At 54.4% G+C, this 25,396-nt stretch overlaps 8 protein-coding genes across 8 annotated transcripts; 4 read left to right on the top strand and 4 right to left on the bottom strand.

Annotated features, from left to right (window-relative positions):
* Positions 1-457: 457 nt before the first annotated feature.
* On the bottom strand, positions 458-1,969 carry J4E79_000962 (uncharacterized protein; the record flags this gene model as incomplete). The annotated part of the gene is made up of 1 exon (XM_049349873.1): positions 458-1,969. One exon carries the CDS (start codon positions 1,967-1,969, stop codon positions 458-460), a length of 1,512 nt encoding a protein of 503 aa, XP_049215032.1.
* Positions 1,970-4,252: 2,283 nt separating this feature from the next.
* On the bottom strand, positions 4,253-6,265 carry J4E79_000961 (uncharacterized protein; the record flags this gene model as incomplete). The annotated part of the gene is made up of 4 exons (XM_049349872.1): positions 4,253-5,167; positions 5,219-5,925; positions 5,994-6,051; positions 6,101-6,265. 4 exons carry the CDS (start codon positions 6,263-6,265, stop codon positions 4,253-4,255), a joined length of 1,845 nt encoding a protein of 614 aa, XP_049215031.1.
* Positions 6,266-7,984: 1,719 nt separating this feature from the next.
* On the top strand, positions 7,985-9,737 carry J4E79_000960 (uncharacterized protein; the record flags this gene model as incomplete). The annotated part of the gene is made up of 2 exons (XM_049349871.1): positions 7,985-8,280; positions 8,330-9,737. 2 exons carry the CDS (start codon positions 7,985-7,987, stop codon positions 9,735-9,737), a joined length of 1,704 nt encoding a protein of 567 aa, XP_049215030.1.
* Positions 9,738-10,690: 953 nt separating this feature from the next.
* On the bottom strand, positions 10,691-11,578 carry J4E79_000959 (uncharacterized protein; the record flags this gene model as incomplete). The annotated part of the gene is made up of 3 exons (XM_049349870.1): positions 10,691-10,822; positions 10,909-11,164; positions 11,220-11,578. 3 exons carry the CDS (start codon positions 11,576-11,578, stop codon positions 10,691-10,693), a joined length of 747 nt encoding a protein of 248 aa, XP_049215029.1.
* A 942-nt stretch (positions 11,579-12,520) lies between these two features.
* On the top strand, positions 12,521-15,246 carry J4E79_000958 (uncharacterized protein; the record flags this gene model as incomplete). The annotated part of the gene is made up of 2 exons (XM_049349869.1): positions 12,521-13,441; positions 13,492-15,246. 2 exons carry the CDS (start codon positions 12,521-12,523, stop codon positions 15,244-15,246), a joined length of 2,676 nt encoding a protein of 891 aa, XP_049215028.1.
* A 1,503-nt stretch (positions 15,247-16,749) lies between these two features.
* On the top strand, positions 16,750-19,069 carry GSY1 (glycogen synthase; the record flags this gene model as incomplete). The annotated part of the gene is made up of 5 exons (XM_049349868.1): positions 16,750-16,822; positions 16,873-16,970; positions 17,020-17,295; positions 17,347-18,902; positions 18,955-19,069. 5 exons carry the CDS (start codon positions 16,750-16,752, stop codon positions 19,067-19,069), a joined length of 2,118 nt encoding a protein of 705 aa, XP_049215027.1.
* Positions 19,070-20,484: 1,415 nt separating this feature from the next.
* J4E79_000956 (uncharacterized protein) lies at positions 20,485-23,192 on the top strand (the record flags this gene model as incomplete). The annotated part of the gene is made up of 4 exons (XM_049349867.1): positions 20,485-20,584; positions 20,637-20,757; positions 20,807-20,840; positions 20,889-23,192. The coding sequence occupies 4 exons, from the start codon at positions 20,485-20,487 to the stop codon at positions 23,190-23,192; spliced, it is 2,559 nt and encodes an 852-aa protein (XP_049215026.1).
* Positions 23,193-23,749: 557 nt separating this feature from the next.
* Positions 23,750-24,992, bottom strand: J4E79_000955 (uncharacterized protein; the record flags this gene model as incomplete). Its single annotated transcript, XM_049349866.1, has 4 exons — positions 23,750-24,057; positions 24,106-24,547; positions 24,606-24,700; positions 24,755-24,992. The coding sequence occupies 4 exons, from the start codon at positions 24,990-24,992 to the stop codon at positions 23,750-23,752; spliced, it is 1,083 nt and encodes a 360-aa protein (XP_049215025.1).
* Positions 24,993-25,396: the final 404 nt, after the last annotated feature.

The following is a 25,396-nucleotide window of genomic DNA, read 5'->3' as shown; positions in this document are numbered from 1 at the left end:
TTTGTTTCTCTTTCTCGGCCTCTCTGGGTTGACGGCGTTACATGGTACCATTGGCCTCTTCTCGGCATGTTTTGTCTTGATCACGAAGGAGCTACGTTAGTGCGCAACGAGTTCATGAATGCAGAAACGTCTTATGATACTTCTTCTCAATCGTCCAGTCACTGCTAGACGTACTGCGCGCTCTGTGTTCATTTCAGCCTCAATTCAGCATCATCAACCGCTCATTCACATGCATCAAGGTGACCATCGTAGAAGGGTACTCGTTACCTCCTGCACTTTGGAGAGATCATTACATAGAATTTAAGAGGGGGTATACTACAAACTGCTCCGGAAATGACGCCATCAATACCCTTCGCCAAAACATACTCTCGGGATCATCACGTAAACTCATACCAATCATCGTAGACCACGATCTGGTCCAAGGCCAGTTCCATCATCTCAAACTGCGTCAAGACTATCAAGAAAACACCCCTTGCACATGCGCCAGTACTTTTGTACATGTTTCACTCCTGCTGTCCAATCTGCATCCCTCTTCCGTTATGACGTCCCATAGTCTGCGCTCAGCGTCGTATCCTAGGTCTTCTGTCATGTCTTTGTTCGGGCCCCACATCCTGTGCGGACCGTCGTCATCCCCATACACTCGTTTATCGTCTAGCATCTTCGCCGGGTCAAGCTTGAGATTGTTGTGATGCAGGAAGAGGATCGATGGTTTATGTGGAGCTTTGAGTATCCTGTCATGTCCCTTCTCGATCTCGGTATTCGGTTTCGCAAGGTCGGCGTCTCGCCAGAGTGTTTCGGTGTGAACATGGCTGCGCATTGGAATAAGGTATTCGTAGTCGAGTGTCGGGTCTGCTTGCGCGAGGCCGGTGCCCCTGAAAGTGCCATTCATATGGTTACCAAGAACACTGGGGGGTGTTTGGACTTGGTAATAGGGCAGGCCAACTGCGAGTGCTGCCTGTACAAAGGTTTCTTTGTCGCCAGCACCTGGGCTACCTTGGCTAAGAAGGATGTAATAGTAGTCTGGGCCGTAGTAGTTGTAGTACACCATCATGAGGAGCGACGCGCGGTGGATGTCCTTGTTGATGAGAAGCTGGCCGCTCTCGGTAGAAAGCCTCGATTGAGAGGCGACTTCTGGTATCGCGGCGATATGATAGTAATGCGAGGATATCGTCTGAGCCCAGAAGTCGGGCCAAGTGACTAGGCCGTGAGTCGTATATGGTGCGGCGGAGAAGAATTTGGTGGGATCCTGGGTTGGGAATGCGTCGCTATCAAGGAACAGAACATGCTGGAAGGATGAGAAAAGGATGGAGAAGATCTTGTACTGGTAGTGATTGGGTGGCTTCGCGTTTGTGGCTGTGTCGTAGATGTTCGACAAGACAACACACCGGGCGTTGAGGGACGGTAGGAGGGTGTCGCATATCTCCGGGTCGTACTTTGTCCAGTCATCAATAAAAACTTCCATGGGTAGGTCGCAGCCAGTCCTCCGCAGCATGCGCAGCGACACCAGGAAAATCGGCATATAGAAGATGTCTGCAGTGGTGACAATCCCCGTTGTGCCTTTGGCAAATGGTAACTTCGGTGCCAGGAGTTGTGCCCATCTACGCATGGTATAGTGAGACTGGAATAGAGCAATCTCCTCTTTGTCGGTGAAGTCCAGCAACTTCTCAGGGTGCGCTTGATGTGGTTCGAGAGGCAGAAAGTTCTTCACCAGTGCATCGCCGTCGCCTTTGAGGCGTAAGGCCTCGCATTGCGGCTGCGACTCAATTAGGGCCGTGACAAGGTCCGACCAGAACTCTCGCACAGGTGCGCCGAAGGTGGAGCTAGTGGCAGTGAGGTTTTTGCCTGTCAATAAAGGCATATGCAAGGCATTCGACCCATAATAGCCATGTGGGAGAAAGAAGATGCCGCATGTAAGAAGGAAGAGCGGGATGACGATGAGTCGCGGTATCGAGGGGACGGATACGAGCATAGTCGCGGGTGGATTGCTATCGTCGGAGGAAGTCCATGAAGGTGGATAATTGGAGTGGAGGACAATGACAGAGGAAGACCAGGTTCAATATGAAAGAGAGGGGTGTGAGAGCGTTCAAGTGAAATTACTGAGCGTCAGCATTGCGTGAAACCTGCCAAACCAATAGAAAAAGGTGCGTGGCGTTTGGTAAGATAAGAAGCTACGACCCGCTCATGCAAACGGTAGGCAACGACAGTGCGGCTTAGTGGAGGCACAGTCCATAGACGGCTAGAGTCCATATGGACGATGAGTTTAACCGGCCTCGCGAGATGCACATTGACTGACATTACAGCCCCCAGAGCTCAGACACAGCCACCGTTCGCCCCGTCTTACTCGTGCGAGTGCATGCTTGTGTAACGTGACACAACGTTGTCAGCTCTGTGAGCGGGCTCATACGCGCCTTCTGTTGCAGAGCGACCTTCTGCGTAGGGAGCCCTCGGAGCCTTGGGGTGACGGCCAGGCCGCCGAGACGCGATAATTCAGCCCTGTGTTGGAGTGAAAATCTAGGAATAGAAATCCCTAGTTAGACGCATAGCGTGATCTGCGGCCTCACCCGGTGGCTGGAATTAGGGGTTCACAGGCTGGACCCTGCAACTAACAGGAAACGGTCGCTCGCGTATTCGGGCGTTATCGATCGCTCGCCATGCTTGATCGCAGCCTCTTCAACTTTCATAGTCTGCGCCTTGACGGGACTAATTAGGCCTCGAAAGTCCCAAGATTTCGAGGCAAATCGTTCTATTGGCGCGTTATAAAGAGACCGTACGGATGGTACCAAGGCACCCGAATCTGCGTGGCGACCAACAAGCGCTGCTGAATATTACCGGATACGAAATTACGAACGGCCCAGGAGCTCTTTCAGGACATCGCGTCATCCAGGCGCTACGCCGTGCTACTCAGCTCCAGTAAACCCGAAACAGTCGTTGTGCTGAGAAAAATGTTTACACATGAACTGTAGTGCCACGTGAAGAGGGAGACCTCAGCGCAATATTGACCACAGCCATCAGGTGCAAGCCAATTTACGAAGATGGCTACCATGAGACGAGCGAATTCTGCAATTACGGAGATACTGTGGAGATTGGAAAAGAGTCCAATATGTACACAGGAGACAGGAGCGGGACGCTCATTTCGCGTTCCAAGGACACAGTGCGACGCGCCGCATCAGTGCGGGCGACGTATGGTGAAATGCTGTCCACCTCTTACCATCAGCCGCTCTCTGCTGGGAAGACCGTTACAAGGGCAAATGACGTGTAGGGTGTTTGTAGTTCCTCTTGAATCCGTGCGCAGACTACAATCCAAGGTATGTAGTAGTCTTGTCGGACCGAGCGGGGATCAGCCCAAGCCGCCAGACATCATAGTCTGCCGTATTTGGACATTTTTAGATACACGTGGGTGGTGCGATGTTCAGCCACAACTAGCAGCGTCTACAATGTCAATGGGATCTGTATGGTTGGCCACCGTTGTTTGGTTGGTGAATTTCTACGTACCATGGTGACCTTGTGTGTGAAAAATTAGTAGTTTTGCTTGGAGCGAAAATTCAGCAGGAATGCATTCAGAATCGTAACGGTCGTCCGGCTGATGTATGGCGACTGTAGAAAGGTCCCGTTCGCTTTCCATCTTCGACATGGCACGGTAATACTCACCACATCAAAGGAGCTTGCAGTCGTGATCGTGTTGCCACTACCGCATGCAAAGCAATCATGACCAACACGTAATGAGCAAGATGGATTGGAAATTATTAGGGCAGGTAAGCAAGGTAATTCTATGATAAGTACAAAAGACACGAGGCTAAGGAGCTGCCTCTTGTTCCGCGCCTTGATCGCCGAAGCGATATGTTCAATTTGGATCAGATAAAAAAGAAAGAAAAGCAAGGCATATGGAAAGAGAAGCTCACAGCCTAGACATCAAACGAAATGATCGACCATGGAATCCAAAAGCTCCAGCAAGCCCGTATGCCGCCGTCCGTGTTGTACTTTTGTCCATCCGCCCCGCTTTTGAAATGAAATGCAAGTCGATCCCCAAACACCCCCATCCTAGGTATCGAACTCCGTCAAATGAGGTTTTCCGTCTATACGCATCCGAGCCGTAGGTAGCCTGCAAATGCCACAAATTCTTAATCGACCGACGCTGTCCAACTCCCCGAAAGCCAATCTTGCCCACGCCAGCCTGTCCGAAGAAACCATCCCATATCAAATTGCACCGCAAGATCCGCGCTCCAGATGATCGATACCTATTTCACGAGAGTCTTTATGCTGGTGACTTGTTTGCGGGGTTAGAAACGTTGCGGCGGTCATCGTTCATAGAAAGAGACCCGAAGCCACTCGAAAGGAAAGCGAAGGGATCGTTGCGACCATCACCGCCGTTGACGGCACCCTGGCTGGGGTAGGGGTCGGCAGAAGAGAATGCGGCTTCAGCTGAGCGACTGTCGAAGGGAGTGGAGTGCATACCACCATTGGGCACGTACTGCGCACCCATAGGAGGGTAAGGGCTAGCGGCGCCCATACCGGATGGCAGAGCGTAAGAGCTAGGAGGACCGCCGTACTGTTGAGCTGGGAAGCCACCGCCGCCGTAGCCAGCTGGACCGTAAGGACCGCCGCCGGGAGTGCCACCCATGGAGGGAGGGCCCATACCGAAGCCGGAAGGAGTATCCATAGGCGAAGGGAAAGCAGAGTCAGCCACAACAGCAGCACCGGCACGGCTCGCTCCGCAGCGGAGACAGGCGGTGTTCTTTGCAAAGTTGTGGTAGCCGCAGCCGTTCTCTCCGCACTTCCAGTCTCCAGCCCTAAAGGGCACAGCGCCGGTGCCACCGCGCATATGCCCGCCACCCATTCCGTGGCCGTGGCCATGACCCATGTGGTGTTGAGGGGGGCCCATCATGCCAGGGTGACCACCATATCCGTAACCGCCGTAAGCCATGGGATCACCACCTGGTGGACCCTGCTGCATGGCGGGGAAAGAGCATCGGAAGCAGGCGGTACGACGCTGGAAGTTGGAGAAGCCACACGAGGGGCAGTTCCAGTCACCGGGACGGGGACGGTTCTTGCTAGGAGGGAAGGGGACGATGATGTCGCCAGCGCGATCAATGACACGGCTTGAGGACGGCGAGACCTCGATGGCCTTCTCGTTTAGAGCGCGTCCGTTCATGCAGAGTGATTCCGCAGCCTATTCAATGTTAGCATATTAAAGCGCGAAGATTGCTGACGCAGTGCATACCTCTTCGTGGGATGAGAAGATCGCAAAGCCAGTTCCGGTGGGCTTGTGCTGGTCTGGAGTGCGGAGAGTCCAGAACGCAATGGGGCGTCCGCCAAACTGAGTAAACCAGCTCTCGAGTTCTGATTGAGTAGTGTCATGAGGGAGACCGCTCATGTGTAGGACTTTGCTTCGCTCAGACAAGAAAGCGCGAACGTCGGCGCGGGCGTCCATGGGCTTGGTTAGAACGTCGGGGTGATCCTGGGGTGGTTGCGACTTGCGAATAAGACCGCGAAGCACGCGAGCAAGCGTGACAGCCTCTTCCATGGCCCGGCGGGGCGAAGCGGGCGCGAGGGCTTGCAAGTGAAAGGGCAGGTTGTGCTTGATGGGGGCCGACGACTGGACAGGCTCCACCTCAAGCGCCGCACAGATGTTTGTCAAGGCGCTGGAGCCAAACGGAAGCGACTCTGGGTGGTGTGCCTGCCACCTCTGGTATTCTGTGCGGAGGTCGAAGGTGCGGGAGTGTTGGAGATAAGGAGGAAGAACGACGGCCTTGTCGCGGGCTTCGCGAGGGAGCTGGACGCGGAGGTCCCAGGAATCTAGGGTCACGAAAGCGAATTCCAAGTTCTTCGGGCCAATATGCTCGTTGTAGAAGTTACTGAAACGGTCGACGGCGTCGCGGAAGGAACCGGCGTTGCGGACCTGGTCCCATGTGAGGGTTGTCAAGCTGGCTGTGCAGGGTTCGACGTCAGCGGAAATTGCACAAATTGTGGACCGTAGAGGTGAAGAGCAAACTTACTGCATAGGGCCGTGATTGGCGTGTTGACAGGCTTAACGAGGACCGACTCACGATGGAGCTGTTGTTGAGTTAGCGATTGAGGTCGGCATTGGATCTGACTGACATACCTCCTCGCACGACTTTGCATCGAGCAGGATCCAACCGAGCTCAATGACCTCGGCAGAGTCTTTGGTAACATACACCCCGTGCTCGTCGCAGGTGGTAGCTACATGGATTACAACGTAGCGGTCCAGGTTGGCCGCCTGGGGGCTGGGGGTGGGTTGAGAAGCCATATCTATGTTGCTGAAAGGGTCAAGATTAGCCTGGTATCCTTGGTATCTCAGAGCAAGCTGGCAATTGAGGTTCTTGAGGTTCGGCGGGCGACGTCTGTTGGGGAAGGAGGTACGACGGTCGGCGGAAGGAGAAGGCGCGACGGGCGAGTACGTCAGCGGGGAGCCCAAGGTGAATGGTGAAGAGGAGTGGGGAACAGCTGGCAAGCTGTGAGGGCGTGAAGGGGAAAACGGAGCCTCGAGGTGACGGAGGATACGGTGAGATGAAACCAAATGCTACGAGATGGGGACGGACGACCTGAGGCTCCGTGCAATGATCCCGGGCAGATTTCTTGACGTGGATAGCAGAGCTAAGGCACAACTTCTAGATCTTGGCGGGAGCTCGACGTTAGTCCGCCTAGTGCCGGGCATGTCAGAGCGATGTGGGATATAGTGTGACGGTGCTGCAATTGCAATCTGTTCACGGGTTTTATGCTGGCTGAGACTTCAATTGACGTTTCTCTTACCCTTACTTGCCCCGTAGTTGTCCTGCAACGTCACGAAGCAAGGCTAATTTCGACGACGTCGCTCCAAATTTCCAGACGCAGGACGGCGTGCAGCAGGCCATGCCACGAGTACGGCGGACAGCAGCTCCCGCAGCCGCTCGGCAGAGCTGTCTGTACCCATCTGAAACACTCTCCGCCCTCTGATCCAATGTTCCACGCGTCTGCTGGAGGCGCTCGCGTGTGCTGCGCCTCGACCGTGCCACGTTGTGCCCCCATGGTGATATTGATCGATACCGCGTGTGCTCGTCCTGAACAGCTGCATTCGAGTTGTGCTTTTGCTGCTCGCCGTGCCGCTTTGGGCCACCGAGACTACTGCGTAATCAGGGTCCAACTGGCCAGCTGGCCCATCGTGACCGCGCGACATGCCCTCGTCTTATACAACGGGGCGGCGGCTGGCAGAGAGTCAGGCGCCTCTAAGTCCGCCTCTAACGCCGCGCGCATCCCACCCTCGACGACATCGCCGCGAGGTAGTCGGTCTTGTAGTAGTGCACGCCAAAGCTGTACCTAAAACATAAGTCCAGGACATGCAGAATATCGCCGTGGCCCCCTCCGCCCATCCCGCTTGGGCTCACCATCCGAGAACCCCTGGCGATCTTCCCATTCCCGCGGAGCCCTGGAGCTGGGGCCAGGCTCACGTGACGCGTAGGCTGTCGCCCGCTGCTCGTACCGCCGAACAATGAAATGGGGGCAGGAGGATGATGATCTTCGAGCCTTGCTGACACGTACAACAAGCACTAGCCCTGTCAGCGCGCCGTTGGATTCTTTGTGCGGGAAGTTCCTAACTGCTTGGGCCTGCCCCTTAAACGCGCTGCTCCCTCTGCTCTGTCCATAGACGCTCGAGCACCTTCACTGACTGACTGTTCTCCGCAATCCGCCTGCAATTTGCAGTTTATGCTCTCCAGTTTCGTCCCGGGCCCGCTCCCACGTACCGGGGACCTTGCACCTGCATTGCGGCTTTGGCAATTACCTGGGTCTGGCTGAGGCTTGTTACCAATCCAAGCATGTCTTCTCGGCAACGGGGATTCACATCTTCCCCGCAGCTTGCCAACGGACGCGAGTTAGTATTCACCTATCCACTTTTGAAACAACGGACTGCGCTGCACCACCTCAAAAGCAAATGTCCGACGCCTACATGGAATCCGTCCCCTAATACCTTTCCAGTTCATCGCGAGGCATCATGGGCTTCTTCAAGCGCTTCCGCCGCCAAAAAGCCTCCAAGAAGAGCGAGTCGCGTCCGCGCAACGACCTCTACGCCCCCGCAGTATATGACTACCACGGCCCCGACCAGACCCAACGCCTGCCCGATAAGGTCCTCCGCCGCATCTTCGAAGAAGTCTGTCCGCATTCGGCCGATGAATCCCTCGACGGCAGCGAGGACAGCGGCAATGACGGCTGCATGAGTTGTGACATGCGCGACCTGGCCCATTGTGCCCTGACCAAGCGACAATGGTACGGTGTTGCTGCCGGTCTCCTGTAAGTCCCACATGCTCAGTGCACCAGGCTACCCCCTAACGTGCCCCAGATACAACAGCATTCGCATTGATGCCGTCCACTATTGCGAGCTCGAGGAGGTCTACGCCGACCAGCGCCGGCGCAAGTCACGAAACGGCGAGGACATCGACGCGCCCACGCTCCGGCTGCAGCAGCTGGGCCAGAGTGTGCGTGGAAACCAATACCTCGGCCAGCGCGTGCGCTTCATCAAGCTTCCTTACATGACGCGCGAGGCGTGCAAGGCTGACCTGGCGCGAACCGTATCGGGCTGCCCGAACATCGAGTTCATCGACCTCCCCGACGGCTTCTACAATGGCGATCAGTCGTGTCAGTTGCTGCGTCAGGAGCTCCAGGCGCGTTGCCCACACATCCGGAAGATGAAGTACAACGAGGGCGGAGAGCAGTCGCTAGAGACGCTCCTTCAGGGCTACTGGCAGGAGCTGATCTCGGTTGAGCTCAACAAGATCCAGATAGAGCCCAGCATCCTGAGGCAGGTCTTCGGCGTGCTGCCTCACTTGAAGGAGCTCACCATCACCGGCGTCTCGTGGCTGAACGACTCGACCTTCCACGACGCCCCGGGAATCCCCAACTTCCCTGCGCTAGAAACCCTGAAACTTACCAAGGTACACGGTGTCACCGCAAACGGACTCGCACAGTACCTCTACAACCCAATGTGCAGCGGCAGGCTGCGGACCCTCATTTTGAAGGATTGCGGTGGCATTCCCGTACCCTCCCTCCACATCATTCTGCAGGCTGCAGTCACCCTACGGACGCTGGAATACAATGCCACAGTCTCTGCATCTCTTCCTTTGGACCCGATACCACCCATGACGTCGTACACGCTACACAAGCTCCATTTCGAGGTCATCTCCAGCTCCGCCCATCAAGCCTACCCGCCTAGTGCATCGTGCTACCAGTACCTAGCCAACTCGCTCATTGCGAACTGCATGCCGGCGCTGCGACAGCTCTACGTGCGCGATCCCGAATTCCCAGAGGTCCTAACGCTCGCGCCACCGATCCGACCGTTCAGCGAGGCACCGCCGCCAATGTTCAACCAGCCCCTCGAAGTCTACTCCAAGGGTCTGGATGAGTTGGACTGGATCTTCACATCCATCATGCCGCCTGAGGCACAGGGACGCCGAGCATCAGTGTCAGTCGGTCGGCCATTGAGCAGCTACTCAGCACACAAGGGTCTCGGGCCCCAATGGGGTGGAGATGCTCGTAAAAGTATTGTGGTACCAAATGGATTTGGAGGTTTCTTGGCCGTGCCTGCAGACAACGATGGAAGACCACGGAGTGCGGGACACATGGCGCCTAGTGGAGGCTTCGGACACGGCTACTCCAACTCGCTTGGTGGCAGGGAGCCTAGTCCACGCGCCAGCTGGATGAGCCATGCAGGTCGCGAGAAGCGGGCCTCGAGGGCGGACCTCTGGCGATGAGTCGGGCGACTGCAACCTGCACCGCTCTTGTTCCCTTGCTTGCATTCTTCTTTCACTTCTCACTTCTGGATACCCGTCCATTCTTCTTTTCCTTCATAGGCGATCTTTGTAAGATACCAAGTGGAGTTCTTTTTTGATCTTACAGGGGTACGGTGCGATTTTTGGACGACTCATTGACGTTGGAATATTTGGATGGCACGAACGAAGATACCTTTAACGTGGGACACGGGGTACGTTTGGCTATCTGTAGACAAGAGATAGCTACAAAAGCCTCGAAAAGCGGCGGGATCTGGGATCTCGTCGCCATCTACGTACCAACGCATGCGCTTGCTATCAATGCTGTGATGCTGTAACTTGACATAGCGTTTTGATACTATGAGATCACCTAGCCAGCCCTGCATGTGACCACAACTTATTACAAGGAAAAGAAATCGAATACTCACTTGCAGCACCTGCTGGAAATTAATACCCCAGGAGTCTACGTTACGTGAAGACTTCGCTTACTCTCGGGTTGAAACCAGGTCTGACTGCAGCGTTCGGATTTTCGCTTGCACGTGGTGATCAAATACTAAGATGAGTCTATAGGCTAGGGGGTATCATCAGAAAGATGAAGGGTGATCAAGCAGAGTCAGGACTGCGCCCCACATTCTCCATACTCACATCCCTTCCAACTCTCCTCCTCCATGACCGCATCAATCGGACATTCTCCACTCTGAATTGCGTTCCTCACGCTCTCCTTAACCAGACTCCTCATTTCTTTATCTATCTCCTTAACCCACAACTGCCTGTGCCTAGCCCCACACCCCAAATTCCACGTCCCCCTCATACTCCCCCTCTCGTCTCTCTCTCCCGTGTTCTTCCCATCCACTGTGTCTGCCCTAAATATCTCCGAATGCCCAAGCCCGTGATGGAACAATTCCGGAGCTACACTCCAACACTTCCAATCTCGGTCCCTACACGCGCTCAATAGAGCAACATCGTATGCCGAACTGCCACCTTCCGGTTCCCTGGAGTAGGTAGAGAGGATCATGGCGGCAGACCGGCGGTTCACGGCGTAGGCAAATGTGCAGAACGGCCAAAAGCTTCTGTGTAGCAACCGAGATTTTAAGGGTATAGATAGAGAGGAGAGAAAAAGAGCGGTGTCTGGGTGGAGGAGGGGAGTGGGAGGTACGGTGGGGTCGCGGTACAGGAGGGAAGGCTGGGAGAGGTAGGCCGTGGAGATCAAGTCGTCGCAGTGGCCGGGGTAGAGGAGGTCCCAGCTGGTGGTTGAAGCCCAGTATGATGATGATGAGTCGTCAGTGACACCCTTGTCGAGCAAAGAGCGGACAGCGGATGCCAGGAGTGGGACCTGGGATTGCCGGATAAAGATGTCGAAATCAGTGTCGTCTTCGATGATGAGAACTGTCTCGTGGCTTGAGGCGAGGAACCTGTCATGTTATCAGTACATTATTCTCTATCATTGACCTCTTGAAACCGACGTACCATCTCAAAGCCTCCAAATGTCCCATCCAGGCTTTCGCACTTCCAGTGCTTAGACTACTACCTTCCTTCGTCTTCAGCTTCTCGACATCACCCACACCCCACTCCTTCTGCCGAGGAATCACAATCTCGATATCTGTTAGGTTGGCAGCCCATAGTAGGCTGGGTCGTCGTGGTGAGCTGGAGTGTGATACCGCAAGGATAGCACCAAAGCCGAGGGTAGAATTGGCTGGTGGGAGGGAAGGTGGAGGTTGCTGAGAGTGCGATGTGCTGGAAATGTAGGCGTAGGGATTGTGGCAGAATAGGTAAACCAGAGTAAGAATCGAGAAACCCGCGAACAGAAGCTGGGTTCTCCGAGCCATGTTTGGGAGGCAGACGAGATGTGGGAGAGGAAGAAGAGAGTATGTTAGTGGCACCTACCTAGGTGATTGGGACATGTCTCCATAGTGAAATGCAGTACTGTGCAAACGCAGTAGAGACTCCTATTGCTGGAGAAGTAGGTTCTGTCCCAATTAACATGACTCTCTTCATGGATTCCTCTCCTTTCAACATTTCACTCTCACTTGGCTCTGTCCGTCCTACTATTTTCCAAGGTTGCTGCAAGATTACAATACAATGGACACTAGCGTTCCAAGTCCAGCGTGGTGTGAAGTAGGTTCCACTCTTTGTCAGATACTCACTACCGAGATTATTGGCAATGTAAAGCCGAGAGACTACACAAACAGGGCTGCTGTGGCTGATGCATGGCAAAGTGTAATAATAATGCGCGGCAGGGCGGTACTTGCGGCGGGTGTGCGGCTAGATTGGCCGAAACAGCTAGGCGGGCATGGCCAAACACGCAGCTGCCCCGGCCCAGCTATTGTTAGCGCCACAACGGGCGCCCTTGCTGCATCAAGTAAGAGTCCAGCCAACCTTGTCCCCCTGAGAGGACCACCTCCATTGCGACGGTGCAAGACTGGGTCGCTTGCTTGACGTAGTGATTGGACTTAGGTACTGGAATCTCATGAATTAAACAGCCGAGTATCCGTGTGCACCTGCCGCTCCCTGTTGCTTCTTCCCACACTCCCTGCGCCGCTCCCCCTCACTTGCCTGGTGTATGCCCTCCAGCCTCTGTCTCCTATGTCCCTTACTTGTCGTCGCACAGGCACGCAAAGTCGTGTCGCACAGCAGCCGAGCACAACATGGCCACCGAAACAATCCCCTCGTCGGCGGCGGCAGCCCCCAAGATGTCGCGCTATAGGAGTGTGAGGCGCGCGCAAGAACAGCAACACCACACTTCGCCAGGCGCGCCCGCAGTGCCTCCCATGCCCGCCGTGTCCGAGATGCAGCCCCAAAGCGATGCGCCCATCAGCAGGAGCATGAGTCGCTACCACCGCAGACCGACTACCTCGCACGCGACCAGCCCAAACCCCCCACCGCTCCGTTCGAACACCATTCCAAATGCCCCTCCTCCCCTTCCTGCGCAAGTACCGCCCTCCACGCCCTCTACATCCCGGAACCGCGCTGTGAGTTCGCCGTACCAATCGTCGCATTCCGCAAACACCGGCCAGCGTCGGCCCAGGACCGCCAGAACTCGCACGACAGAGGCCTCGCCGCCCGTCTCCAATGCGCCGCAACAGCAGTCGCTCAGAGGCGATGACAGCGCGAGAGAGGTTTTGCAGCGGGAGAAGGAGAGACAGCGACAGCTCAAAGAAAAATATGAGGCAGAGGCGCGCGCACAGAAGCAGGCTAAGCAGGCCGAGCTGGACAGAGTCGAGAGGATGCGACACGAAGAGGAAGAAGCTGCGCGCTTAGATGCCCAACGAGAGATGGAAGAAGCCGAGGCCCTGCGTCGACAGAGGGAAGAACAAAAGGCCGAACAAGAACGCGGTAGACGATTACAGAAGGCCGAGAACCAGAAAGTCCTCCAACAAAGGGAAGAGGGCGTCCGCAAGGCGAAGCTCGAAGAGAAGGAGCGGCAGGCAACCCTCGCAAAGCTTGAGCAGAAGGGCCGAAAAGCTCCCTCTTCGTCGCCTCCAGTATCGCCACCGCGGCAGCAGGAGACAGGTTTCGGAATGTTCAAGAGGAGAAAGGATGAGGCATTGGGTCTAGATGCCCCTGTGCAACAACCCGCTGCGCCGCAACTAAGTCTCAATCTCGGAGAGGAGGAAACTATCAGACCCGGCGGAGGTGGCGTTGTTCTAGGCATCGATGCGCCTACATCCGCCGTAAATGCTGGTGATAGAGTATGTACATCATTCATCAAACACGAACATGCGACTAACAGCCGTAATAGCGCGTTAAAGTCGTGTGCAACGAGAAGCGCATCCTGCTCCCTGTGACTCCAACTACGACTCCTCTCGATCTTATCAAGTCTGCTGCCACGGTGCTCACAGACCCCATTGACGTTCGCACAGCTGTCATTTCCGAGCTCTTCACCAAAGTTAGCATCACACGCCCCCTTCGCAACTACGAGTACGTGAGAGATGTGATGAACTCCTGGGATTACGACAATCAAAACGAACTTACCATCATTGACTCTGATGTCGACGGTATCGACCAGGACAGTCTACTCTCGTACAAGGTCCCAGACACCAGACCAGAGGGCGCTTCGTGCTTTATCCAATACTCATCGAGACCTGGGAAATGGAGTAAACGACTTCTCATCCTTCGCCCAGACGGACAATTAGTCATGGCCAAGAACGAAAAGATCAAGGAAAAGGACCAGGAAAACATCTGCACACTCACAGACTACGACATCTACTCGGTGACCCAGTCCAAGCTGGCACGGGTGAAGCCCCCAAAGAAGATTTGCTATGCCGTCAAGAGTATGCAAAAGTCTAACATCTTTGCGGACGAATCGCAGTATGTCCACTTTTTCTGTACCAACGACCGAAACATAGCGAACACGTTCTACACAGCGTTACAGACGTGGCGGAGTTGGTATCTCAAACACCAGAAGGGCGAGGGTTTGAAGAAGAAGACTCATGCGACACGCAATGTGTCCGGGGCTGCTGAAGCCGCACAGACGTCGTCGCATTCAAGAGGAGAATCAGTTGGGTCGCATTACCAGCTCGGTGCTTTCTCGTCCTTGCTCGATATGGACAGTTTCAACAAGACGCTGGACCAGATTGAAGTTCACAAACCGGGAGAGTTTCCAGACGACAAACCTCTTTCCAAGCTCGATAGCAGGGCAATGCACTCGCGGATGAAGTCGATACGTGTAAAGCAACCACCCCCAGCCGCTTTCAGCAAGAGTGGTCTGGTTGCAGAAAGCACTTCACCGCCGAGTGCCCGCAGTCGAAGTGTTGATCAGCAAGGCGACGAGGCGTTTGCATCGAGCGGCCTTCTGGGACGTAGCTACACGCAACGTCAAGCCGCTCTACAAGCTCGTGAGCCGTCAGGCCCGTTCACAGAAGGTCCATCTCTGCTGAACAACATGGGCCGTGTAGCCCAAGTATCGTCCAACGATTCTGGTCTGAAACGTAATACCTCAGTCCGCAGCAATCATCACCGGCGAGCATCCAGCGATCTCCAACGTAGTGCTTCGAAGCGTGTACCTGGCATGCCCGAGCCTTTGGTCGATCTAACACCCCAGTACCGCCCGCCACCGCAGCATCTGAACAAGGGCAAAGGCTACAATCCAGGAGCTGGCGCCGGGCCGTTGGTCGAAAGTGCAACGTCGATCGAGGAGGCTATCAAGGTTCCCTCATCAACAGACTGGCGCGCCGGTCGTCCAGGTACATCGCGAGCCGCTGGTGGCCACGAACGCACGCGCTCGCTCAAGGGTCGTGGCGAGCCATTGGCTGCGTATACACAAAATAACCATCTCGGTGCTCCAGAGGATGACAGTAAGGCGTTTACCGGAGGCGGTTTGCTATCTCAAGCCGGCTACTCGCAGGGGAAGGACATGGTGGGTAGGGGCGTTATGGATGGTAGTAAAGCCAGGGGCCCCATGGTCAACCTCTCGTCGAACAACGAATTCGCACAAGGCAGTTTGCTGAGTGCGCTGCCAAACGCTGCTCCGGTCATCGATCGGAGTGGTAAGTAGGGTCGTTTGCTCGACGGGTCCCTTTTGCTTGGAGTTTTTTTGGGGTTCGTCGTTTTCGTTTGTTGGCGTTGCGCGTTTAGCTCGATATCCATTGCTTTGGCTGCACTTTCATATGTCGCCTGTTACGGCCTGGGTGGTATCTGGTATAATAGATTTATAGAGGCCTGAGAGGGGAGTAGTCCAAGGCTTATTCTGGACTCTATGACACAAAAGCAAATGCAAAAGATTTCTAGAAGAAGCTTCTTTTACTCTCCAGCCATCTCGTAGGGTCGTTCGCTGTTCAAGGCTGCTGACATGTTGTATTCGAGACTCTCACCAGTCGAGTGCCATTGTCTAGACCTTGGTGTATCAGGCACTGACCGTATACGAGTCATGCACCTGCCTAGCAACCCAGCACGATACTGGTATACGGCCATACAGTGCTGCTAGACAATATCGTCCGAGATGCAATACGACACGGCTCGCAGGGAAAACCTTTCCTTCCGATGAACTCTCCGCAGCGCATCGCACACCTGTCACATGGCGCGGCGGTGGCTTTCGTGGGCCCTTCACGTGCTCCTCTCCGCCTCCACCCACGACCCACTAATGGCGCTGTGGAGAGAGTTGGCGTGCTGTCGACTTCTCCCACCGTTCGCGGGAACCCCGCAATTGTCGGCCTTACTGCACTCCGTATGACGGAATACTGCAGCAAGCGGACCTGGTGCAGCGCCTCGGCAGTCGAACGCAGCGCGCAGCTCTTGCATCCAGCTGACCCTTTTGATGTTCTTGATGCGTCTGAAAGCGGACGGGCATAGACAAGCAGACAGGAATAAGCGAGCAGCTCAACGGGCGGCGGGATCGGTCGATGCTCCGCTTCTCATTTCCAAAGGAAACTGTTGAGTTGTTGACTCGCGGCCTTGGCCTCGCCCGTTGCGCTTCAGCCTCAGAATTGGGCGCTGCCCGTGGGGTCGACGCTGGCTTCAAGTGCAGCGCGGCGAGTGTGAACAGTGTCGGAGAGACGTGGTGCAGCTGAGACGGGGCGCGTCAAGGCGGCCAGGCTAAATGGCAGTTTAAACGTGAATGGGCAGTAGAAGCCGAGCGTCTACGTCACGGCAGAGTACGCCGGCGGTCCTACGACGATTGATCCGATACCCAAAGAGGAATCCCAACCTCCACCGGGTAGCCAACGCTCGTGCGCCAAACAATAGCGGCCCAGCATTTCTGTCCCCAGGGCGCCTGCAAAACATCTTTCCTCGACTATTAGACAGAGTTTGCTTGCTGCTGCTCTGCTACCACACGTCCAATTGCTCCTGCAGCTCCACCACACCGTGTCCGCCGCCAGCACTTCGTACTCAACCGGGAGTAATCGAACCGCTTGTCTAGCGCGGCCACCTGCAGTAGCTCAACCAAGCACCGAGCTCAAGCTCTCACACTCCCTCGACTTTCCAAGCTTTCTCTTCCCTAGAAAGAGCTCCGATCTTGCCATTGCGCCTTCCCACTATCTCCTCACAACACCCACCCACAATGGCTGAGACCGGCGCGAGAGACGTGCAGAACCACGTCCTGTTCGAGGTTGCGACCGAAGTCGCAAACAGAGGTAGCTTTCGTCCCAACTTGATGCCCTTCTGCAATGCTAACCAGTCTCAGTCGGCGGTATCTACTCAGTCCTCAAGTCCAAGGCCCAGGTCACCACCGCTGAGTATGGCGCCGCATACACCCTCTTGGGCCCGTGGAACAGAGCTTCGGTAGGCGCAACCCACGGCATCTTGAAACCAAAAATTAACGAGATAACAGGCGGCCGTCGAAGTAGAGCCCATCGAGCCCAAAGACCCGGCGTTGATTGCGACCATGAAGTCTATGGACGACCGTGGTATCAAGATGCTGTACGGACGTTGGTTGATCGACGGTGCCCCACGTGTGCTTCTCTTCGATACTGGTACCGGCTACAGGTGGCTTGACGAGTGGAAGGGCGACCTCTGGTCTTCCACTGGCATTCCTTCGCCGCCTGGCGATTCCGAGACCAACGAGGCCATTGTTTTTGGTTACCTCATTGCGTGGTTCCTAGGCGAGGTAAGTTGAGAATATGTACAGTCGCTGCGAGCTGCGCTAACTACTCTCCAGTACGTCTACCACGAGAAGAAGCGAGCCGTCATTGTTCAGTTCCACGAGTGGCTGGCAGGTGTCGCAGTCCCGCTCTGCAAGAAGCGCCGCATCGATGTTACCACCATCTTCACTACCCACGCTACGCTCCTCGGTCGCTACCTCTGCGCCGGCTCGGTCGATTTTTACAACAACCTCCAGTATTTCGACGTGGACGCTGAGGCGGGAAAGCGCGGTATTTACCACCGCTACTGCATCGAGCGCGCCGCCACACACGCCGCTGATGTGTTCACAACGGTTTCCCACATCACCGCATACGAGAGCGAGCATCTTCTGAAGCGAAAGCCGGACGGTGTCTTGCCTAACGGTCTGAACGTCAAGAAGTTTTCGGCTACTCACGAGTTCCAAAACTTACATCAGCAAGCCAAGGTCAAGATCAATGACTTCGTGCGCGGACATTTCTACGGCCACAACGACTTCGACCCTGAGAACACCCTCTACTTCTTCACCGCCGGTCGCTATGAGTACCGCAATAAGGGTGTGGACATGTTCATTGAGTCATTAGCCCGGCTGAACCATAAGATGAAGAACGAGAACTCGAACATGACAGTCGTCGCTTTCATCATTCTTCCCGCGCAGACGACATCGCTCTCGGTCGACTCACTGAAGGGACAAGCCGTCATCAAAGCGCTTCACGACAGTGTAAACAACATCGCCGAGAATGTTGCTAAGAAGTTGTTTGAGCGTTCGTTGACCTGGACGGAGGGCTCTGAGCTCCCTGAGGACAAGGACTTGATCACGCCCGCTGATAAGATCTTGCTCCGCCGACGGTTGTTTGCCATGAAGCGTCACAACCTTCCGCCCATTGTTACTCACAACATGGTCAACGATGCCGAAGACCCCGTCCTGAACCAGCTCCGTCGCTGCCAGCTCTTCAACCACCCATCGGATCGCGTCAAGGTTGTATTCCATCCCGAGTTCTTGAACTCGGCGAACCCTGTCTTGCCATTAGACTATGATGATTTTGTTCGTGGAACTCACCTCGGTGTCTTCTCATCCTACTACGAACCCTGGGGTTACACTCCGGCTGAGTGCACCGTGATGGGTGTTCCCAGCATCACAACCAACCTGTCCGGCTTCGGTTGTTACATGGAGGAACTAATTGAAAATGCCCAGGACTATGGTATCTATATCGTAGACCGAAGGATGAAGGGCGTGGACGACTCAGTCAACCAGCTTGTCGACTACATGTTCGAATTCACCAAGAAGAGCAAGCGCCAGCGTATCAACCAGCGTAACCGGACCGAGAGACTCAGCGACTTGCTCGACTGGAAGCGCATGGGCTTGGAGTACGTCAAGGCCCGACAATTGGCTCTTCGACGTGCGTACCCTGCGGCATACGAAGACGATGATGAGCCAGATTTCTTCAGCTCGCAAGACGTCAAGATCTCACGGCCGTTGTCCGAGCCCGGGTCTCCCCGCGATCGTTCGGGCATGATGACGCCCGGTGACTTTGCCTCGCTGCAGGAGGGCCGCGAGGGACTGAGCACCGAGGATTACATTGCGTGGAAGCTCCCGTAAGTGATGATCAGAATGTGATGCACCATGGCAACGCTAACAACTGCGCAGTGAAGAAGAAGAGGCTGACGACTTTACCTTCCCGCTAACGTTGAAGACGAAGAGTAAGCCTAATTCAGGCGCCACAACTCCTACTCTCTCTGCTGCACCGAACGGTACTGACTAGCCAACTCTTTTCTGTAGGGTGACGAAGAAACCGAACGAGGAAGAGAAGCAAAGACTTCCAAAATTGCAATGATCTATTCCTTTATGCTTGGCTTGATTTCATACGCATTTACTGCATTGGCGACGATGAATGGACGTACGAGACGGAATAGTGGAGGATATGGATGTCTTGCCTCGGAGCAGGATCAAGTGTATTTTAGGATGTGAATATCAGGGTCCGTTGGTCTGCTCCACATCTTTGCGCGGTCCGAATATGACTATTGTCGATACCGAATGTCCGAACCAAGCATGCATACGCGTCTTCGCCCTAGAAAACGAGCTCGGCATGCGAATTAAAAGCAAAGCTGACGTGATAAAATTACTAGCGAAGCAGGTATACAGTTTGGACGTGCCACGACAAGCGTCCAAAGTGCCGAAGTCTCCGTGAATCGATGCACCCAAATGACTGGCTAGAACGCCAAACTGTGGCGCAGCAATCGCAGAAGAAATGAGGACGACGAAAGTCCGTGAGCCCAGCGAAACGTGAACTAGCCTTTGTCATTCGCCCCAGTAATCAGGCGCACCTTATCAAGGCCAAAGCAAGCATCTTGTCCTGAAACAAAAGTGCCTACTCGCCGGTGCCGCGGTATCCTTGGCTATGGTCGGCGCTGTTGCCATTTCTTGTTGTGATGGGGTGGTGAGATATCAGCTCGGCCGGCGGACGAACCCCGTATCGCGATATGCGCTGGCGAAGGTAGTCTTTCATGCAAAGTCGATGTCCACACCCACCATATATATTGAGATGTGGAGGGGCACCGTTTATCAAATCCTCATTTGGGACTGCTCACGCGACGCGGAAGGAAGGATAGCGGGGCGGAGCGGAAGCATCGCAGTGGAGAATAAGCACACGTCCAACGTGCATGCAGATCAAAAAGCACGTTGCACATGTGAACTCTGGTTGCAGCGTAGTGCCATGGCTATGGTGTGGCAGGAAGGCCTTCTCGATTGGATTCCCATGTGCACTACAGGGGTCTGTTAAAACTCCGGTTGCGAATAGCAGGGCTGGGCACTCCGTGGCCTCGATGCCCCTTTAGCGTCATCGCCGCACCTGGCAGCGCGACAAGCCGGCAATCTTTCACAGCGCACCACTCGACTACCGTCCCGCAACGCGACCCATAGTTCACAGCGCCCACTCGAACTAACACTTCGCCCTCTTCTTTCCTCAAATATGCACCACTACGACGGAGCTTTTCTGCGACGCGCTACCGGCTCGGTCCGTTGACGTTCTCTCTGCTTGGGGCGCGCTCGACTAGACTCGAACTTTCAGCTCTTCCTTCCCACTGCCTCTGCTGATCTCACCTCTTTCAACCTGACAAGTCCCGCCCACTGGGTGCCATTCACTCTTTCCCATCGCCTTGGAAGCCCACTGGTGGCAACATGTTCGGCCCATGGCTTGTCATGTTCGCATGGCTGAAGCAGCGCCTCCCGTCCAGTCTTAAGGCCCTCAAACCACACGCCAACTTTATCACCCTTCACTGTATGCGCACTATCACAGGGGAGGGACTGAACTGTGGCTGATAGGTTTACAGATTCGTATATCATTGGGTGGGCGCTCATCGGATCCGTCATCATATACGGCAGTGGTCGCATACCCTATGTCGATGCGCTCTTCTTTGCAAGCGGCGCAGCAACACAGAGTGGCTTGAACACGTATGTTAGTCCCTGAGGTATGAGGGCAGTGAACTGACTGCCAGCGCAGAATTGACATAAACACACTGGATCTATATCAACAGGTATGTGATGCGTTTGAAATCTACAAGTCTTTTGCTAACACTAAACAGATAGTCATCTACTTTATCGCCAGCTTATGTACGCCCATCTTCATCCACAGCTCCGTCGTAGTCGTTCGCCTCTATTGGTTCGAAAAGCGTTTCCAGAACATCGTGCTCGAGAGAGGAAACCGGAGCGGTCGGACTCGCACACTTTCTAGGAGGAAGAGTGAGATGAATGCAGCAACAGAACGTAATGTTGGACAAGAAGAGCAAGCGGTCGGCGCTCGTGAGATTCGGGTCATGCGTGGATCCAGTGGCCACGCACACGGTGGAACAATCGCGAACGAGTACGCCTTCAGTGACGGACTGGACTGGACTGGCAATGGCATACGCCCGAGAAGATCTAGTTCCAGCGAGGACGAAATGCCACCGTTCCGGCCGACGACTCCCGTTCAAACTGCTCCATCTGGCATTGTATGGGCCGACAATCTCAGCACACCTAAGGAAAAGAAGCCCAAGGAGTCGCTTGAAGAATCCCCTGGCGGCCGCCTTCCACAGTCGAACAAAGAGAAGAGCATCGCTTTCGTAGAAGCGCAGCGAAACCCGACAGCGAGGAACAAGCTTCGTATACCAGGTCCACGCGACTTCGACCAGGGGCTCATCCCAGAGGCTGTCAAAGGAGAGGAAGAATTGGACAGAGTTGCGAGTAGACTATCGCATGAGTCTCATCCCAAGCGAGAGCGTTCAAATTCTGTTCCCCATGCTCTGAACGGAGACGATCGCCCCTTCAGGAATCACATCACCATCGACGTACCGGACCGGCAGCAACGCCCTACCGGGCACTCTGTCTATGACAGAACCAGGACCAATGAGGGCGATGCAAATGTGCCTGCATCGAGTATGCATCTACGTAATAGGTCACGATCAAGAACATTTACCAGCTTCCTTACCAGGACCAAGACCGAAGAGGAGGACCCGATGCCCTACCTCAGCTGGACACCCACCCTCGGACGCAACTCAAATTTTGTTGATTTGACTGAAGAACAAAGAGAAGAGCTCGGTGGTATCGAATATCGTGCTCTGAAGCTGCTCGCCATGATCCTCATCATATTTTACCTCGGGTGGCACACCATCGGCATTATATGTTTGGCGCCATGGATCAACAACGACGCTCACTATAGTGGTGTCGTGAGAGATTTTGGCGTTGACCCAACTTGGTGGAGCTTTTTTACTTCAGCCTCCCTGTTCAACGATCTGGGATTCACTCTCACTCCAGACTCGATGGTCTCTTTCCAGCTAGCTGTGTGGCCCCTTGTGCTGGGTACCTTCCTGATCATCATCGGAAATACCGGGTTTCCTTGTATGCTTCGGTTCACCATCTGGATGTACTCCCTGATGGTACCCAAGAGCAGCGCCATCTGGGAAGAGCTTCGTTTCCTGTTGGATCACCCGCGTCGGTGCTTTACTCTACTATTCCCAAGCAAGGCAAACTGGTGGCTTTTCTGGATCCTTGTCGTCCTGAATGGTGTCGATCTCATCTTCTTCATCATTCTCGATCTCAACGACCCGACCGTGACCTCGCTATCCGGTGGTCACCGCTTCCTCGCTGGTCTCTTCCAAGCTGCCTCAACGCGTACTGCAGGTTTCGCCGTTGTCAACATCGCCGATCTGCACCCTGCGGTCCAAGTCAGCTACCTCATCATGATGTACATTTCGATCTTCCCCATCGCCATGTCTATTCGCCAGTCGAATGTCTACGAGGAGAAGTCACTGGGTGTCTGGGCCGCAGACGACGAAGACGACACTCAATCCAGCTACCTCTCGCATCATCTGCGTCGCCAACTCTCATTCGATTTATGGTTCGTCTTCTTGGGTTTCTTCCTCATCGCCATCATCGAAGGCGTGCGCCTCGAGAATACGAACGAATACGCGTTCAGCCTGTTCTCCGTCCTTTTCGAGATTGTCTCTGCGTACGGTACGGTCGGACTGAGTCAGGGATTCCCCGGATTCAATACGTCCTTCTCCGGCCAGTTCAAGACATTGAGCAAACTCATCATCATCGCCATGCAGATCCGTGGAAGACATCGTGGTCTTCCATATGCTCTCGATCGTGCCATCTTGCTTCCATCGGAAACTCTACACCAGAAAGAGAACGAAGATGCGACGAGACGTGCACGACGTGGTAGCAACGCTATGGATCTCGGTGTCAGTATGAGTATGGATGGCATTACGAGGACTGGCACGGGACTCAGTCGCAAGAGCACGGCGAGTGGCGAGAGAGTGCCACAAAGTAAACCTAAGCAACTCAAGCGCATTATCAGCGGCGCTTTCAGTGCGGGTCCGACGGGCCAATTTAGGGAAAAGAGGACATGATGAGTATCCTTATAGTCACGACTTTGTGGGTGTTCAAGGCGCTTTGGGGCTTCGGTATAGCGTGGCGTACATCGGTGTTCGTAGATACACTTGTGCTTTGTTGTTTGATTGGTGGGTTCTAGATCTGATAGCGTTCATGTGGGTTGCAATATCCGTCGATGCGGTGATTTTGTTGTAGCTGGTATATACGTCCAACATATAGTACGGACAATGCAGACTTCTATGTTCACTTTGCGGGTTGCTTTAATGCTGAAGCTGAAGACTCGAGCCAACCATCATGCAACATGTCTCGATTCTCCGAAGAAGTGAAGCTACGATGTCGTTATACAATTGACATCATGCTCGTGTGGTGGACCATTTGCGAATTGTTGTACTATGACGTAGCCATTGCACGCTTGGATCTCAGCACGCGAGTGCACAGGCACTTGGGGCATTGACCCTAAGAAATCTGGCTTGCAGCGCGACAGTCGCGCGAGCGATGGGATGATGCGAGTTGGTGATGTAATGCAACGCTAAGTACCAGCCACCATTCAATTCTACCTATCGGCGATCGATCTCTATCTCAGACCCAAAGCCTCCCTTCTCCCCTGACTCCCCAAATCCAGATACGGTGCTTCGCCCAAGCTGCAGACACGATCACCCGCTCTGGCCTCTTCGTAATCGTACGTTGCGCAATGCCACGTACTTCGATTGTCCCAGATAGCCAGATCGTTCGGCCGCCACTTGAACCGTACCTGCGCATCGTGGTTTTGCGTCACAAGGTTGAACAAGTACGGTAAGATGAGATCGGATTCGTCCTTCGTGACGCCATTGATGCGTTTCGTGAATCCTTTATTCACGTATACTGATTTCCAGCCGGTTACGGCTGCACGATAAGTCAGCGACTGCAGCGCAAGAGCAACGTCAAACTTACGGTTCGTGCGAATGACCGGATGTGTGGCTGTGAGGACATCACCTTGGTTCAATGGATTTCCTCTCACATCCTTCCGGAGTGGGTTTCCTAATCGCGCTGCCTCATCCAGGAAGAACTTCGCATCATGCGTCGCAGTCAGGCCCTCCAAAAACGACCGCATGGCAGGAGAGAGACGGTCGTAGATTTCGTAGCCGGAAGCCCAGAGCGTATCACCGCCCGTTGCGGGTAAGGTGTGGATTTTCAACATCGCATAGTCCGATGGGACTGGCTCAAATGTGATGTCGCTATGCCAGCCCGCAGATGCAAGGCGAGATACGTCCGAGAGCTGGTGAGTGAGACCGCCACCTTTCTTTTGCTTTTCGCTACTTATGACAGAGATCTGGTCGCCGAGCTCAGATCCCTCCTCGGTAAGAGGATGTACGTGTAAACTAGAGGACGAAGGCTAATGTGTTGTCAGTGTATTGCTAGGTTAATTTGGATTCACTGCCAATCGGACATACACAGCCTGACAACTCGGTGATCCGCAACATCAGGTCTTTCATCTGAGTTGGCGTAACATCTTGATCCCGCAGAAAGACGACGCCACGTTGTGAGACTGGAATTATAAGTCAGTCATGAGCTATATCAAGCTGCAAACAGAGAGTCGTACCCGTTATTGCCAGATCTTTGATCATAGCATCGCCCCATCGAAGCAGGTCAGTCACTTGAAGACCTTCGAACTCTCTTCCAATGACTGGGGTCAAGTCTTGCTGTCTGAAGCTGTCCAAGGATCCGGAATAGACCAAGGGCTCCAACAGTCTCGATCGGGCGCTGGGGTGACCGCCAATGATATTTGCATCTCCGTCTTCATGAACGTCTTCCATACGACTGCGCTTGACTGAAGGCATCTTGAAGGCAATGTGGTGCGCGGTTAGTGCAACTTCCGGCTCAAATTCAGTGTTACAAAACGCTTGGATAGCCTGCAGACCAACAGCTCCAAATGTCTGGAAGTCCAGGACATATAATCATTCCCGGAACCAGGGTGACACCACCGCCTGCGTGGTAAAGCACGTCATCGGACTAATTGTACGCTCTGGGTCTAGGCGTGCCGGGCCTAGCCTACATGACCCCGTGAACGCCAAGGCGGATGTCGACAGTAAGACCAATAGGAGATGCATCAACATGCACAACATTGTGCTTTCCCCTCGTTCTTCGGGGCAATTACTACCTCGGTAGGATGGCGACGATGGCGACGGGACGAGCTTGAATTGCGACATGCCATGTCCAAAGTGATAAATAGGAGACAAGAGAG

The sequence above is a fragment of the Alternaria viburni genome, assembly GCF_023758015.1.
Source record: "Alternaria viburni strain BMP 2772 chromosome Unknown scaffold_2, whole genome shotgun sequence".
Taxonomy (NCBI): Eukaryota; Fungi; Ascomycota; class Dothideomycetes; order Pleosporales; family Pleosporaceae; genus Alternaria; species Alternaria viburni.
This window is presented reverse-complemented; position numbering and strand designations above follow the sequence as displayed.